At 32.9% G+C, this 19498-nt stretch overlaps 1 protein-coding gene across 1 annotated transcript in view; it reads right to left on the reverse strand.

Annotated features, from left to right (window-relative positions):
* Positions 1 to 19498, reverse strand: part of LOC107453939 (metalloprotease TIKI1) — an 85448-nt gene that overhangs the window by 14873 nt on the left and 51077 nt on the right. Inside the window, exons 3-6 of the mRNA XM_043051610.3 lie at positions 14832 to 15075; positions 10260 to 10382; positions 7992 to 8188; positions 3462 to 3771 (exon numbers count right to left, since the gene is read on the reverse strand). Of these exons, the coding sequence (XP_042907544.2) occupies positions 3462 to 3771; positions 7992 to 8188; positions 10260 to 10382; positions 14832 to 15075 (874 nt within the window). The remainder of the gene's footprint in view (positions 1 to 3461; positions 3772 to 7991; positions 8189 to 10259; positions 10383 to 14831; positions 15076 to 19498) is intronic.

The following is a 19498-nucleotide window of genomic DNA, read 5'->3' on the forward strand; positions in this document are numbered from 1 at the left end:
AAGGAAGAGTTTGACAAGCTTACAGACAGTTCATAGCAACACGTCCCGTATGTGGTCTGGCATTGCCTGTTGAAAAACCAGGCCAGGGAGCTGCAAAAGAAACGGTCGCAAAACAGGTCTTAGGATGTCGTTGACGTACCGCTGTGCAGTAAGTGTACCTCTAATGACGACCAAAGGGGTCCGGCTGTCAAAGGAAATGGTACCCCAGACCATAATGCCTTTTTGAGGGCCGGTGTGGCGTGCAATAGTAAAAGCAGGGTCCCCCTCTGCCCTGTGCGTCTCCAAACACGTCTTCGATGATCGTCAGGACACAGTTGGAAGCGGGATTCGTCGCTAAGTCGTCCCCAGTCCCTAAGTCGTTCCAGCCTGATCGAGCGTCGATTTTGCGCGTCTTAGAGCGTTTTTGGTGCGTCGATTTTTCTTTGTTATGGAGTTTATATATATACAGTCTCTGGAGAAATTATTCGACACACTGTAAGATTTTACGTAAAATCTTGATGATCAGGTGATACTATACAGCTTTATTGTTTCTATGCGACTAAAACTGGTTTGCACTTGTTTACGTCCGTGTATCAATTGGTTGAATTAGACGATGCATAATACAAATTCGATGACTGGATAAATTAGACGACATATTATATAAATATAGAATATTTACTATGTCAGGTATTATATTAGTATATTACAATAATTAGACCACATTTTAAGATGCAATGAAGTGTTTTAAAAAGTACATGTTTTGCACGAGTTTATATGCAATACTTTTATAATTAAACATACATGTAATGAGTTTTTATTCAGGATATTGTTTATGTATTTCCTATTTTTAATTATTTTTAAGGTATTGCATTGCAATGTTAACCAATTGATACACGAACATGAGCAAGTGTAAGCCGATTTCATTCGCTTAAAAACAATAATGCTGTATAGTATCATGTGATAATTAAGATTTTATATATATATATATATATATATATATATATATATATATATATATATATATATATATATATATATATATATATATATATATATATATATATATATATATATATATATATATATATATATATGAAATTGATATGAATATATGTATATGAAATTTGATACGATGTATCGTTAAAAGAATTAATAGAAATATTTGAATTAAATTAAAGAAAAAGAAGACCCACGATTATTGTTGAGGAAGTTATGACCAACTAAAATCAAAATAAAATAAATTTTTAGTGGGTTAAGTTCTCACATCCCAATCGAAAACTTATAAAATCACGTAGTTCCATAAGCAAATTTTCTGCGAGCTTCAAAATATGGAACTTATCTAATTCGGTCTTGCAGTTTCCAGAAAATGCGTCATTTGGAGCTACCTCGACAACAAACTCCTTAAATGGCCGGATTATTATTTCAGCACGAAGGCAGAAAGTTACTCACTTACTGAATGTAATATAAACTTCTCCGATCATTCTACTTCTTGGGAATAATGCTTATGTGATAAAATTTATTTTCCATTTGTTAAAGCTAACGGGCCGAGGAAATTTATGTCAAAATCTGTTTCTGATTGCAGAATTTTTGGAAGACTATTTGAATCGTTGGCTCAAATATTTTTTGAATGAACTGAATTCAAATTTGAATTTGGAAAATAATAAGTCTCGCAGCTTTTGGTGGATGCTTTTCTGAATCCATTATGCGTTAACTTTCGTCCTCTTCTTTCAAAGATTAAGAAAAGTTGACGCATATGGTGTTGTGCTTACTGTTACGGATAATAATGGAAGCAGAATATTAAAATTTAACTATTTAAAGGAGAAAAAGAATGTTGTTGTGTTTTGTTCCCCACAAATTTTAATGAGGAAAGAGGAATGAAACCCGGATGCTCTACATTTTATGTAAATTTTTAGAACAATATGTTACATATTGCAATTTAATTAATAAAACTGAAATAGTTTCATTTGCTTCCAATTCTTATTTCGGTTATTACATAATAAAACACGTTTCTAGCAATTCATCCCATTAAAATACAATATTCTATATCATTTGTTATAAAGCTGTTATTTGAGACAGATTCATAATAGTCAAAATGTACTACGGTATATATACCTTTCAAAGGATCGTAAAAAACATTTTCCTTAATATTGGTGAAGTTTAGATAGCATCAAAAATGCTAATATAATACTTTCTACCTATTAGTATAAGATATTTGATACCGATTCAAACAACACCATTTACCGTGATATTTGTCTAGCCTTTTACGAAAACATTTTAAGCATCATTGGCGTCAGCGAAAGTTTACGTTTCTATTATACGAATACCTTCTCAGCATTAAATTTGCTTTTCAGCACACAGCTTTTTCTTAATATTAATTTGTAGAATCGTGATGGATAGAGCGTTTGCCTTCCAATGAGGTGAACCGGGTTCGAATCCCAACGATTGCTGGTCGAAACGAATTCCGCATTCGGCTTGCACCGACCATAGTGCTGGCGTAAAATATCCTCAGTGGGAGACGGATCGTGGGTTAGAGCCTCTTCGCCCTCAGACTATTCGTGGGAGGTTTCGTCTTTTTCCCTCCATCTAAAGTAAATGCTGGTTAGTTCCATTAAAAAGTCCTTCACGAAAGCAAAATTTCTGCCAATGCTTGGTCTTGGAGTTCCCTTGTCTTCTAGACAAGGCTATGGAGTGGAACATTAGCTGTCGCAAACTCAAAAACTTGGGTTGTCTGTTCAATTACAATAAATTTAAATTTAAAAGAAAATAGTTCAGCTCTAGCGCGACGTAAATAAAATACCTACCTAATATGATTTCTAATTAATGATAGCAGTAATATAGTAAACCATGGTTAGTTCCATCAAAAAGTCCTTCACGAAGGCAAAATTTGATCCAGCTGTTCCTTTGTTTTCTGGATTGAGTTTAAAATTATTAGGTTATGGTGTTGAACATTAGTAGCCGTAAACCCAAAAAAATTATGTCGGCTTTTCAACGGCGGTTATAAAATAAAATATCAATTAGTACGAATTAACAAATTTATTGAAACATTATAGTGACAGTAATGCTACTTTTTACATTTCCTTCAACGAATTAGTACTATTTCATTTACTATTAGTACTATTATTTTTTGACGAATTAGTACTATTTCTTTTACTATTAGTACTATTATTTTTTAACGAATTAGTACAATTTCTTTTATTATTAGTACTATTATTTCTTTTAACGAATTAGTACTATTTCTATCGAATTAGTACTAATTCTCTATTCTTAGTACTATTCATCAATTTTGCTCTTCTGAACATAGCTCATTTTTAATTTCGATTAGAACCGATTGACAAAATTATTCATTCTTCATTGCCGTTAAATAATCGTATGACTCCCATCCACTAACTGACCGCTATCAGTGATCCTTTGGTGATCTACTGAAAACCGTGTCATTTGGTCAGTCCACTGAGGGGCTAAAAAAAGAAAAGAAAAGAACTGACCTGCTCCGAAAGCGAAGAAGAGGCTCTGGTTGGGATTGTGCCGTATGAGATGGGCCACCCTCACCCCCATCCTCAAGTTACGGCTGTAGATGAGCTCTTGCCTGAAATAATGGTCAATGTTCTTGGCCAGCGATAATTCCTCTTCAGAGAGAGAAGAGTTTCGACGGCAAAGTGCTGGCAAAGGTGCAGTGTCTTGTCCAGCATTCAAATCACCGCAGTTGTAGTGGCGGATCAAATCGTCCGTCGTGTACGATGGTTCATCCTGGTGCAGTTCATGCTGGAGGAGGGTGTGGTTCAAAGCAAACAGTACCTGGAATAAATTTTATTATACAATCCACAGTGTGCACCACTTAGTTACCTTTATTTCGTGCCAAAACTGGACTCAAAGAAAAACCATATATTAAGAAAAATCTATCTATATATATATTTCTCTTACACGGCGACAAAAAAAGCCTCATTACAACTCCCCGAATGGCAACGCTAGAAAATCGACCAATAACTGCCGCTAAAAATGTCACATGCCAAATCTAGCTGAGGTGGCTCAACATATAGCTCTTTTAAAAACGGAAACTGAAATAACCAGCGAGAGTATTCTCATCAAAATATGATCTCTTCCGAAATTCACCCTATCAGCTGCGGCAATCTCATACTATTAAGCTAGGCAGAAGTGAGTAGTCTTTGTCGATAGATCTCTATTTTAGTATTTTGTCGAAAGCGCTTTTTTCACGAATTTATATATTACGAATTTATTTGACGATTTTTGATTTATATCACGAATTTATTTATTTTAATATTGTTATTAGTTATTCATTGAAAAATGAGTCTCAGTCGTGCTGTTACGCTATAAGATTTTATACTATAGCACATTTCTAGTAGGTTTAACGAATTACATGTCATATATTTGAATTCAAATTTATTTTAATGACTCAGTATTTACTAAAAAGATGTAATTTTTTTTAAAAAAAAGTTGTTATATGGATTTGAATGATTGTTTTGAATTCTTGGAATTTTGTGCATTTGCAATGTACCTAAGTTAGTAGCGAGCGAAGCAAACCGTATAAGATTGCGTAGCAATTTTCGGGGGTAGGCGAGCGTCAGCGAGCAGGGGGCATAGCCCACTAGTATTAAGAAAAATCTATATCAGTTGCCATTGAGTAAGAAGAAAATACGACTGCAAATAATTAATTTTCAATATGGATCAATTAAAGCTAGATTGAGCATAAATAAAGCTACGTTTTTTGTCTTTAGGACATTTTTTAAGTTAGAAGTTTTGATGGTTTTTCATTCATGGACCAACATAATCTTGATGGTAACCATCAAAAATTCCATCATGAACGATTATATTTTTGATGATAATCAATATAAGTGACCATCATCCCAATGTAGAAATTCGGACTGTTTTTTGATGGGCCAACATACATACACACACACACACACACATATATATATATATACACGGATATATATATATACACGGATATATATATATATATATATATATATATATACACGGAAGAGCCGTTACCAATCTGGTACCAATCGCTCACCAACTGGTCCTGCAAGTGGTAGCGTGGCAGCACGAATTTGGTTTTCAAGTAGAACCACAAATACTCTATTGGATTAAGGTCATGGGAATTTGGGGGCCAAGACATGACTTGAAAGTCTCTGAATGTTCCTCGACGATTCAACTCTTCTGACATGGTGCATTATCCTGTTGGTAAACACCATCCCCCATAGGAAAAACTGTTGCCATGAATGGGTGAACCTGGTCTGCAACTATGTTCAAGTAGCTTACAGATGTCAGGGATAGTTCTATGAGGATTATGGGTCCTAATGTGCCCTATGAAAACATTGTTCCTGGGCGAGAAACCATGAAGACCTGGGCGAGCCCATTGTTATAGATGGAGGGTGGTCACAATGTAATGGCTCTTCGGTGTATATATATATATATATATATATATATATATATATATATATATATATATATATATATATATATATATATATATATATATATATATATATATATATATATATATATATATATATATATATATATATATATATATATATATATATATATATATACAGTATGTATGACGTACCGCAATTATGGTTTTAAAATTTGATCTTCAATTATTTTTTTTCTTCTTATGACGACAAAAGTTCTTATTTTAAACTGACTGATAAAATGATTAATTGTTTAAAAGTATGAAGTTTAAATTCTCATTCTGTCAGACAAAAATAGCAAGAGAGCTTAAAATATTCTTCCTTCCCTTTGACACCCTTCGAAAAATAGTTTCGAAATTCACTCTTATAGGAGACAGCTTTTGAAAGAGAATAATGAAATTAGATTTCCAAACGCAATTACTCTTTTTTTTATTTTCTCTCTGTTGAAGAGATTTTCGTTTCTTCTTACGCTCATCAACTCATTTAATGATTTCAACTCTCTCTCTCCTTTGTTACTCTATGAGACTGATTGAAGAATACGAACTTTTAAAGATAGTAATTATTTTAACTGAAATAAAGAGGAGAGAAAAATCCTATCATAAATCCTGTAACTAATAATTTTAAATGTTTCTCTGTTCGTACAGTAGAAATAATTTATTCTGTACGATGCTATTAAAAATGAAACACGAAGTAAGTAATTAACCATGGATAAAAATATTCCAACCTTTTAAAATAATTTAATTAATAACTATCCTGTAATTAATCCAATAATTAAATACCGATCGTTGTACACTAATAACTTATATTACGCAAACTAATTTATTTACTGTTTACCCAAAACCATACCTACTTTATTTATTTTTATTTATTTATTTTTTGGGGATGAATAAAATCGAATGTTATCTTTAGCTTTAAAAAATAATTAACTTTAATGAGAATTGAAACTCAACGAATTTTGAATAACTTAACTACTTTCAATGCCTTGAAATGTTCTTTATAAATTATTATAAATGTTTCCTCACGTTCTAACGTTCAAATGGTGTTTTATTTAAAAGTGATTCTTTAAAAACAATTTCTAAATAACTTAGGAGATAAAAACCATTGTTATCTTAAAATTACATTTATAAATTTAAGACTGTTTTAATAAATTTAGTGCATTTTCAATATATATAAGCAATAATGCATAAATTTCTGAAGTAGTCTCAAATCTTAGTAAACCCTTAAATCACAATTCGAAATTTTATTTTATATTTTCATTTTATAACCGTCTTTGAACAACCGACACAATTTTTGGGCTTACGTCTACCCATGTTTAACTATGTAGTCTTGTTATTTTGAACCCAATCCAGAAGACAAGAATACTCCTGAATCAAGTATTGGGAGAAATTTTGCCTTTTTTTATGGAACTAACCCACATTTGCGTTACATGGAGAGGAAGACCATGAAAACTTCCAGCGGTAAGCCTGATGGCAAGGGGGACTCTAATCCAAGATCCGACTACCACTGAAAATATTTTACTTCAGCACTGTGGTCGGTGCAAGCCGGATGCGGAATTCGTATCCACTGGGATTCGAACCCGGCTCGCCTCATTGGAAGGCTAACGTACTATTCCCTGAGTCATCGCGGATCTACTTTAAAGATTTGGAGACAAAAAAAACCTCATTAACCGTGTGGCAAGCTCAAATAAATCATGGAAAAAGCTGTGATCTGTTAATAGAAGTACCAAATTTATAACCGATAACACTTTTTTTTCATAAAATTATGTCTCTCTTTATCCTATAAAGCTAAAAAAGTGGTGTGAAAATTTTCTATGAAATTAAATAATATAAAAAAATGAAGCGATAGTTGTTTCTGGATCCATTAAAAGATGTTGCCTAATCTATATACTTTCTTAAATATTTTCATATTAAATATGCCACATTTAATCCATATAAGACCTTCAGCGGTTGCCATTAGGTACTTGTTATTTGCTGAAAAAATTGTGAAACTTTTCTGCTAACAAATAGGAAAAGGACAATTCTCCACATTTTTTTGATATCTAGAATAATAACTCTTTGGGGAGAATGATTAAAAACAATTTACTGAATTAAAAATGCAAATTAAGTTTTAATTTACTCAATTACATTGTGTCTGAGAAATTTCAGTCGCCAGATTCAATTGAAAAATTTTCAATGATATTTTACGCCTATTTCGCGCCAGGTCACTGTTTTTTTTTCCTCTTTTTTTTAATTTTTTTCATACGAATTTTTTTTTTTTTTTTTTTGAATATTTGGAAATAAGCTACATCTCTAAACCAAATGTTGATCAAAGATGTAGATACTTTCGAAAAGAATTAAAACATTATGCAAACATTTAGTATTTTTAGGTTATAACATGCTTAATTTTTTGCATTATTTTTTTGGATCAAGTTAGTAGTAGAAAAAAATAATACTGTGATCTAGAGAGATAAAAATAGCGAAAGGATAATTCAAACCAAAGTCGGAATTGCATCGAATTTAAAAATCTTTCTCTCACAGAATGTAAACAAGATATCTTTTGCGAAGGAAAGGATTTTTCTATGGAAAAGAAGAGGAGGATTACTTGAGAAAAGTTGAGTGAATTGAGAGGAAGACACTGTTCCTCCACCCTCTCCACAGCCGCAGTCTTCTTTTTCATTCTCTCTGCCTCCTGAGTGAGGTACAAGTCTAGGACGGGAACACCCCTCGATCGAACATCACTCTCGGTCAAGGAATTCACCATCAACATCACCCACACTGGTCGCTTTCTCTCCCACTCTCCTGTAACAAACATTGCTTTTTTTTTCAATTTAATGGTCTAGTCATTATCTACATCGTCTACAGATTCTTAAAATTCTCCTAAAAATATTTTTTCTTTTTTAAATTTTGAATATTTTCTTTAGACGTATGTAGACGTATATATATATATATATATATATATATATATATATATATATATATATATATATATATATATATATATATATATATATATATATATATATATATATATATATATATATATATATATATATATATATATATAAGTTCAAAATGAAGATAAAACAGAGGAAAATTACAGACATATGAAAAAAGGGGGAATAAGAAAAATAATAAGAAGAAAATAACAAACAAATGAGGATAAAAATAAAAAAAATACGGAAAAAAAAGGATAAAAAATTTTTAAAAAATCCGGAAAATAAAAGATATAATCTTTTTATCAGCCCACACGATTATATCCACAAAAAAGAGTGCTTTCAAATATTGTATCAATATAGCCAAAGCACAATATATCAATACAATAGTGTGAGGAGCACTCAAAAATGTTTTACAAAAATTACAACAAAAAATTCTATTTACTTGCAGTTTATGCACAATAAATGAAACTTATTGTTTTTCTTAATTTTCTTCGTGTTTTTTTGTATTTATTTATTTTGCTATATATATATATATATATATATATATATATATATGTTGTATATGTATATGTACATATATATATATATATATATATATATGTTGTATATGTATATGTACATATATATATATATATATATATGTTGTATATGTATATATGTTGTATATGTATATGTACATATATATATCTATCTATATATATATATATATATATATATATATATATATATATATATATATATATATATATATATATATATATATATATATATATATATATACATATACAACATATGCATATATATATATATATATATATATATATATATATATATATATATATATATATATATATATATACATATACAACATATGCATATATATATATATACACGTTCCTATTACGATATTCTATCACGTGTAACGTCTCTTTGGAATATAATATTTTCGACAAAAAGTCGAAAATATATATATTTAATAAAATTCAATGATTGGAACTAGCTTTCAATTCAGCAGAAACTTAGCAAATTTGATTTTTTCGGTAATTAGATAAGTTTAATTTACCTGGAGGCAAAAAACTCAAAATTTTTTCATTATTTTTCTTTTTTGGCATACTCTTCGCTTGTTTCTGTGAGCAACTGAAATGATCATTGTAGTGTTTAATTAAAATATATATATATATATATATATATATATATATATATATATATATATATATATATATATATATATATATATATATATATATATATATATATATATACTGGTAGTTTCCATGAAATGAATTTTCAATTCATTTGAATTGAACACGACAATGATCGCTTCAGCTGCTCACAGAAGAATGCGAAGAGTATGCCAGAAAAGAAAAAAATTTTCAGTTTTTGCATCCAAGTAAATTAAACTTGTCTGCTCGTCCAAATTTACAAAGTTTCAGCTGAATTGAATGTTTTAAGTTCCAATCGCTTGAGTTTTATTAAATGAAGATTATCTAATATATTTTCGACTTTTTGCCAAAGACGTTACGTGTGATAGAAATATTTTTAAACGTTAGGTCCATCTAGTTTTAATGCAATCTACAATTCAAATACTAATATTCTTGAAAAGAAGGTTGAAACAAAGTAAAAAATGCTTATTAGCTATTAGAGGCACTTATTAACAATAAAGATCGTAATATTCTTTATCTCCTACTTATAGATTAACTTATGTGACTTTCCTTATAATCAAAAACACGTTAAATCAGCACTAGGACGCATCTCAATTCGTTATTAAACTTGATATATTAGCAATATTAGCAATTATTCTGAGCTCATTTATCTATTACCCATTCCATGAATAATTGCATAGAAAATTGCCTTGCACAAAACGCACGTATTTGTGAAAGATTATATGCACTGATTAAAATAAACGCTCCATTCGAAACTATGAATATAATTACCTGCAATGGCGTTGAACAGATAATCAGCGTACAAGCCTCTTCCTCTCTGATCCGCTGTCATCCAGTGTGGCATCATTTTACGAACGTATTCTAAATGCTTTTTTAACCTACTGTACAAATCACCTACAAAATGGAAGCAACAGAAAACAATAGTTACTTGATGGATATTTTTTTAACACTAAACACACCAACACTTAATGTATACCTATTTCTAGCATAGCCGGACTTTATGTCTCTTGATTAAATGTATGAAATATGGATGTTAGGAAGGAAATAAACTAAAAAAAACTTTATTATAATGAAACAAAATTGTGTATTGCCAATTTTTATGAATTACAAACACAAGGGATAAGAGTTTTTATTTCATTGCTCAGCTCATTTTTTACATATACGAAGTGTTTCTATTGTACATTTTCAGCAAACATATTTCTTCTAATTATTATTATTTCTATAATTCTTATAATTATTCTTATAATTATAAGAATGTATAAGAATTATAATTCTTATAATTATTCTAGTAATGTATTTATACGAGGGTTGTAAATTAAATAGTGGCAACTTAACCTTTAAACTCACAGAAGGACGGGCATGCGCAAATTAGATACGGGAGCTGTGAGGTGGGGCTGTTGTCGATGTGTAGAGTGCAAAAAAAAGTCGATTAGCTTAGAAGGGTAGTTGTTGTGTGGCGTTAAAGTGAGGAGTTTCGTTTCCATCGCTCTAAAGCATGTTTTCAAAAGGTGATCAGCGGTCGTGGCTTACAATCGAGGTTGCCCGTGGCAAAAATGCAACAGAATGCTATCGAGGATTAGCGGAAGCCTTTGGAGCAAATGCTTTACCATATAGGACAGTAGCACGATGGATTCAAGCATCTCGTCTTTTTTCGTCATTAAGCCTTTTCACAACATGCTTTAGAGCGATGGAAACAAAACTCCTCACTTTAACGCCACGCAACAACTACCCTTCTAAGCAAATCGACTGTTTTTTGCACTCTACACATCGACAACAGCGCCACCTCACCGCACCCATACCCTATTTACGCATGCGCGCCCTTTTGTGAGTTTCAAGGTTAAGTTGCCACTATTTAATTTACAACCCTCGCATGATTAATATTATTTCTTATAAGAACTTATGCTGTCTTGATTGTTTCGACATTTTTCTGGGTCAAAACTAACATTTAATTAGAATTGAAGTAAAGCTAACAAAATAAAATGTAAGCTACTTACCAAAACATTCAGTTTTTGTCACTTTTTTCTTACACAAAAAATGCCTATCTAAAATTTTAGGTACTTCCTTGAAATTTGAATTCACAGTTATTCTGATTGAACTGACTACGAAATAGTCTCTGCAGAAATGTGCAACTCATCGAATGTAATACGTTGAACAGCAACTACATCGTCATTTCTGATCCGATAACCATTTAAAGCAATAAATTGTTCTCCCGGTCAAATGACGGGTTGTGGTAGAAATAGGTATACGACAAGTATTATTCGAAACAAACAAAATACCAAAAAAATAATAATAATAGAATATTAACAGTTTGTAATTGATAGAAGAAGTCATGAAGTCAAATGTGCAAAAACGATAAGACGATAAGCGCACTTTCGATGCAAAAGTTCTTGAACGGTCATTTGACCCGTTATGGTATGTTTAGTGTTAAGGAAACAGGAACATTATGCAGGAATATTTCATATGTGAAAATGTCAAAAACAATCAAAGTAACTACTTATCCAAAGGGATTCTGAACCATCTGCAAATAAAAACATTTATATTTGAACAGCACAAATTTAGGAGAATTTTTTTTACATGCTGGCAGTTGATTTCAGAAAAAAGTTTGTCCGAAAAGTAGTGCTAGTTAGTTTTCTGAGAAACGCTTTGGAGCGTGCTCGAACCTGTTGGGATCGGTAGAGGAAAGATTCAGGCATAGTTTGTCTACGGTAAGAACTCCCCTCGGTAAGAAGTCTGAGGCCGGCTGCTGATATGGCAATAAGAATAGAGTATTTCAAGGAGGGTGACTTCTCTTCCCCCTAGGGCTAACACAACAGACCGAAGAAAAATGGCCGAAAATAATCGGTGGCTTACCATGCTAAGGGCTCAGCCAGATTTGTTGCCAGGGGCGTCAACTCGAGATGGAATTGCTTCTGGAATATGGTAAAAATTTTAAACTTGTCAACAACAAAAAAACACTGATGATAGACGAATAGTTTTAAATAATTTTCTTCCAAACATTTTCTTTATTTTTCTTTCTATTAGTGACCTTCATCAGCCAAGAGAAACACTCTTTTACAACGGTTAAGGATTTTCCCCACGTATTTTCCTCTAGGTTGAAAACACAAATCAAGGTCTGCGTTCGGAATTTGTTCTTGAGTTACATTCCATTTTCCTTTCTTCTCTAACTCGCCATTGTCTATGGGTTCTTCAATTTCAAAGACATGCGTTATCCCCACCCTCTCAAGGAGGTTTATATTACATTTAATCAAAGATGTTATTTTGTTCTTATTGCATCAAGTTTAGCACCAATCGAGCCATCCCTTCCCAATAAAAAGAAAATAAATCTGAACATAAAAGAAAAAAATCTGTTTTCCAAGAAAAAATGGTTCTCTTAGTTTTTAGTGCCATCTTTCTCACATTCCTAAGCAACATATAGATCCAGGCCGGGATAGCCTGGTTAGTAGGGAGTAGGGCCCATGTCCAAGAGATCCCCCTGAGTTCGATCCCAGACGATCGATGACTCCCCGTGTAGTAAATAGTGAGTGGTGCACGTTAAATCTGTCTTGTCACTAAGTCCTCAATGGTCCCATAACAAATCATACCTCTAGGGGTATTGAATTTGAGATTGATAGTTCTCTGGTTTGGGTCAGAATAGCGATCTGTGGAAGAATGAATGCATGAATGGGTCTGCGGCTTTAAAATATAAACGGGCTTTAAAATATTAAATTGACAGTTTACGTAGTGCTTTTTTACCTAATTTTTTCCTCACATGATTAATAAAATGGTTTTAAATATTAATATTTTCATATCGGCTTTTCAAAAAAAAAATTAAAGAACTCGCATTTTGAAAAAACTTTTAGATTTTGAAAAGTTAGTAAATTTTATATTTCTTAAGGGAACACTATGGACTCGTTACGTAGTTACGCCAACAAAAATAATCGCCGTCATTTACACTATGATTTAAAATCTAGGAGTGTCCTAATAGGCAAATTAACTAGTGATATAAAACGGCCTCCGGTGATGGTAGTTTATCCATATGCCAACACCGGTATAATTCATACTGTAAAAGCAGAAAAGCATTGAGGGACATTGTTAGACTAATAGCGACTGACGAAAGTGACTGAATTTTTATTGCTTAGTCTTAGTGTTCATTTAGCATTACAAACAGACATTAAATTCGAAAAAGTACCATTCCATTCACACGATTCTAAGGAACACTCTAAACGTGTGTGAACATAGCGATTGCCACTCTACCTTCCTTGTGGCTAACTTCCTGGAAAAATCAAAGATGCCAACGATACCTCAGCTGCCCTACAATTCTGACATGACTTTCCAAGCTTATGCTTATTTCTGTGCAGAAAAACTCATCCTTCTGAAAGTACATTATTCTGGCACTACTGACACCATCAAAAGGGCTTGCAAAGGATCGTAAAAGATTTTTTAAAAAAAACATACTGGAAAAGAATTACCATGTCTCCTTCAACGCCTGTAAATCTTGCTGGAAGCAATATAACGACGAAGTTTCTTTTACCTTTTAATAGGGTGAACCCATCGGATCAATAGATGCTGTTTTTAGTCCACTCACTGTCGTTGCTTTCTGACATATCCCGCATCTTACTCACATAACGTGTCCCAGTGGACATATAAGACATAGTTCCCAGTAGATCACCGAAGGCTAACATCACTGGCAGCGGTCAGTGAGCGAGTGGGTGACCATTTTGAGCAGCCAGCGAAGAGACCAAGGGTGTGTAATTTTTTGTTTCTCGAAGCAGTGCTCAAATTCGCACACAGTTTGTCAGGCTACCAAATCGGGGAAGTCATCTCCTGTGGAGAGGATCAAAATTGTGATAGCATGTCTTCGGATCATTCTCATGGATACTTTCCAGACCTTCACCAATAGCCCATTGTGTAGCTCTAGTAAGAAGTATATAAATTACTACTATTACTATTGAGCTGCGATGGCTCAGGGGATAGAATGTTTGCCTTCCAATGAGGTGAACCGAGTTCGAATCCCAGCGATGGCCGACTTGCACCGATAACAGTGCTGATGTAAAATATCCTCAATGATAGGCAGATAATTTTTATCCCTTAGTTAGAGTTCTCTTGCTGCCAGGCTAACCGTGAGAGGTTTTCGTTTCCATGTAACGCAAATGTGGGTTAGTTTCATCAAAAAACTCCTCCACGATAGCTAATTTCTTCCAATGCTTGATTCAAAAGATACCTTGTCTTCAGGATCGGGTTCAAGGCTACAGGGTTGAACATTAGTAGTTGTAAACCCAAAATTGATTTGGCTGTTTAACAACAGCTATAAATACATAAATAAATACTATCACTTCACAGAACGTACGAAATTGGCATGCATACCTGGCAGGACATCTGAGAGGTTCTTTCCCTGTGGCAGCATCTGGCAGGATGAGAGTGCGGAGACCGTCATGGGGTTGACGAGATCCAGCTCGAAGTAGACCTGTGTGCTGGATATGAAGGCCTCTTTGGCGTTCTCCGGAATGTAGTTCCAAACTTTCGTGTATGGAACGTGAATGGTCCCAAATAAATAGGAGGGTGGATCACGCTTTATTCGCCAAAGGAAAGAAAATGGCTCATCATTCTTCTGCAAAAGAAAAGGATAGATTTTAGGGGTCAATGCGTAATATATGGAAGAGAGCCTCCCCAAATCAAAATGTTTTATGGTTTTTTATTGATGGATAAACATAATATTGATGGTAACCATTAATAATTCAATCATGAACCATTATATTTTTTGATGGAAACCAACATAAGCAACCATCACCCCAATGTAGGAATTCGGACTGATTTATGATGAGCCAACATTAAAAGAAAATGTTTTATTGCTATATCCCCGCTGAATTATCACGAATTATTTTTTTTATTTCCAATGAGCTGCACAATCGGTCTTGCCGATGAGCAGACCTAGTGCGTTCTCCAGAGGTGGTATCCACTCTTTCAGGACCACCACAATGGGTGAGATACCGTTGGTCATGTTAATTTGGACGTCTAGTTTCTGCTACACTAGATGGCAGCACCGAGATGGATGCTAAAGTGCACTAGGAATTTAATTTTGCCGGAAATGCCAAGAGTCAATAAGGCACTCCAGGGATCTTTTACATGCCACATAATCATACGACATGGCCGCTGAGGATTTTCTGCATCCCGATAATCCGGAGTCTGGGCCGGGGATCGAATTATTACAAGGGCTATTTCTTAAATAAGGACCGTTTGAAAATAAAAATCAAATGAATGAAAATTTTCATCAAGCAAATTTTTTTTGATTCTACATAAGTTTCTCTTTTTTTTTCAAAATAGTTGTCAATTTTGCTTAAACACTTATCATACCTTAGATTTAGAATCATATCACACCTTAGATTTGCAACTAGATTTAGAATACCCTCTTCATAGTAACTTGCCGCCAGCTCCGATATTCAAGAGGTTACGACCGTTTTCACGTCTTCGTAAACGTTGTACTGGTTGCCGGCAAAACGATGTTTAGAACATCGGAAAAGATGAAAATCACTTAGCGCAAGGTCTGGGTTGATGAGAGGTGATCCAAAACTTCCCAGCCGAAGGAGCCAAACTCGGGACTGAGCCGTGGAGAGAGTCGTTGTCATGAAGTAGCGAAATTTTCTGTCAGCATGACAGTAGGAAGCTTCGTAAGCTTCAGAAATCTGTCGGTGAACGTATACAGCAGACAGGCTTTTTGCCGACTAAAAACGCTTCACTGACCGTACCTCATGTGGCGGGATATTTGCTAAATTTGTACATTTTAAAGACACAGAACTAATGGCACAGGATACACACACGGCTGTAACTGAGAACAGTTGTTCCTAATGAATGCCGAGATATGCCGCAAGTACTCGTTGCGACGCAATCGTCATCTATTAGTGTACACAACAAAACAGACCTTAATTAAAAGCAGCCCGCGTATTAAATGGAAATGTATTGTTGTACCTTTATGAACCATCAAATATTTCCATCATAGTGTCTTATAAATCAAATGTTGGAACGATCATGAACAACCATCATCTCAATGTAAGAATTCAGACTGATTTATGCTGGTGCAACATGAAACCACCAAATTGTTTTGATGATATATTCCTGAGAACCAACAAGAAATCCCATTTAAACATCACGGAAATGTATAGTTGGAACTATCATGGACCATCACGAATCGTCAAGGATTTTTCTTCCATGAGATGCTTCTTTTGATGGTTGACCATTATAGTATAAAAGTAGCAGTTTCCGTCTTGGAATGATGGAAGCTTGCTGGCATATCAAAAATCATGAACACATAACGAAAAATGTTGGATGATGGTGACAGTCAAATAATGTTGGACCATCATGAATCGCACAGAAACCAACATAAACCATCAAATTTTTTGATGGGACCATCAAGAATTTTGAATTTGTTCTATCACGTCTAAGCAAGAAAAATAATCAATAACCTATTATAAAATCTGAAGCAGTAAAGAAAAAAAATAGAATTTCAATCTTGAAGAAAATTCAAAAAAAAAAAAAAAACAGACAGATATGTTTGAGCCTCAAAGAAAGTAGCAAAGTGATGTTTTATCACAGTAAATTTCAAATTTCAATTAGAATTAAATAAATATAAAAAAAAAAACTAATATCAGAAACAGCTACTTCTAATCGATGCAGATTAATCGCCAGCGTCACTCGATCAACATTTTAATCATTTGATCAATATTTCTTCATTGAAAATAAAATTCAATATGTATACATATTTGAGTTAACGGTACAATGCAAAGTACCGTATAGAAAAGGAAATGATTAATCATTTTACTTTGAGCCCATGATCTGTATTAATGGAAAGATATTTAAAGATAAATTGATCATTTTAACTCTGTATTCTAAATGATTTTCCTACGATGGTCAAGAGCCACAAAGCTGAGGGCACGATTCCAATTTCCAAAAACCGTAAATACATTACCAGGAAATTTCTGACTTTTCCCCTTCAACCTCTGGAGAAAGAGATTCTGTGAAATGAGGTTAAAGCGTGCCCATCGAGCCAGTAAAGCTATTCATCTTTATGGTCATCCTTCTTATTTGTGTTGTGGACTTATTTATCATTCTCATTATACGTATATATATCACACGAGAGAAAAGTTAGAGCAACCCTAAATGTAGCCTCCACTCTATCCTCAACTCTAAAGGCAATTTCGGAGTTGCCGATGGGGTTGCTTAATTGCTCAAACGGCTGATAGTAGTTATAGGGTTACCATTTTTTGTTACTTATCTTAGTTTTTGACTAATATTATTACATTTTCATGTGCAATGTTTCCAGAAATCATACGGCAACCTTTTGTCGCAATTTTCTTTTTATTCTCACGGAAATGTTTGTACTAAAAACCTTTTTTCAATGAAGAAAAAATATTGCAGTTTCAAACCTTTCATCCTAAAAGGACTAAAAAATTATTTTTCAAAGCTTCTTTAAAAAGTATTCTCACTTAGGTAAAATGATCGCTTAGGTCCAAAATGACGTTTTAGCTGACGTTTTTACTAGCGGTAGAATCAAATTGCATTGTCCATTAAAATTTCATGACATGGTGGATTTTAGCTGAGCATGCAAGACCTTGCGAGGAGAAACTTTGTAATTACGTAGATTTAAGATTATTTTCACCTTGAGACTAGCTTTATGAAAAGAATTTTTCACGCTTGAAAACCCTAAGCCAACCTCGATTTAAGGTTTTTATACAGAAGATTGTTTTCCAAGGTTTTGAATTAGAGTAATGTGGGTAAAATAGAGCAGATGGTTAAGGTTAGAAGGTTAACACGTAAACAGCATAACAGAACGTTTTAGGTTTACATTAAAAGGTTTTTGTGGAGTTAAAATAAACCTTATTTTGCTATCTAGGTATTGTCTCATATTTACTCAACGATGCTTGTAAAGGAAGGAAAAGTAAATCACAGACGCTCTAGAATTTATAACCGTTCAATTTTCCGTATTAACTTAAGTAATATAATGTATTTACTCAAAATTTCAACCAATCATCTCATCAACGTCCGCCATTTTTATTTACATTTGTTAACGTCATCACATAGAATTTAAGCGTCATAAAAATCAAACGATCTGATTGGTGCAAACGTGAGTTGCATTTATTTATAGGCAATTTTTCTCTCGCGCAACTGTGATTTCTATATCACACGAGGATTTTCGAGCAATTTTTTTAGTAAGTAGAAGATACGATTGCGCTTATGGTTGACTTGCCGGTTTCATTGCCGATAATTTTGATATACTTATTAAACTTTTGTTTATGATTGCAACTGTTAAAATTTTAAATAAATTCTCTATTTTCAATTAATTGTTTTCTATGACAGCCCCTATCAGTATATCTCATTAGAGAGTGTGTGCTATCACTTGTCATGCGTAATAAATGTTACCATAAAGCAAATCATAATGATGAAATAATTACAAATTTTGCATGTTATGATTAAACGTTCGAGGCAGAAATATGTTATCAACTGATACACCATAATAGCTGCAATGCTTTTCTAAAATTGTGTTTAAAATGTCACAAAAAAACGAATGGATTTAAATAGTTATTATGTTACATATGCGTTTTAACATATATGTTAAATATTGCTAACAACATAATCAATATGTTTCTAAACAATAAGTTTGTTTCTAAGGAACTTCAACTTGCTGAGCGCATTAATTGCAGTTAATTTGTTAATTGTCAAAAAGTTTATATAGTTAAAAAAAGAGAGAAAAGTAATAACTAAAGTTCCTATTTGCAGGGAATTTTTCAACGTATTTACAAAGATTAAAATCGCAAATCACTCCGATAGTATTTTGTTTTATTTCACTATAGATGAGCTGCGAAGGTTGCTAATGGCTTCAATTTCGACATCAAAATTAGTTGTTGGAGAACGGACGAAAAAAAACTACTTTACAGTTGAGAAATAATCTCTTTCATTAAACAGAAAACTCTCTGTATAAATGTAGCAGAAAATTTAAAAGAGGAAGAAAGTAAAACTTGTAATTACTAAAACGTTAAACA

This window comes from Parasteatoda tepidariorum, chromosome 4, assembly GCF_982258835.1.
Source record: "Parasteatoda tepidariorum strain Cologne lab strain chromosome 4, Ptep-v5.0, whole genome shotgun sequence".
NCBI classification, from domain to species: Eukaryota; Metazoa; Arthropoda; class Arachnida; order Araneae; family Theridiidae; genus Parasteatoda; species Parasteatoda tepidariorum.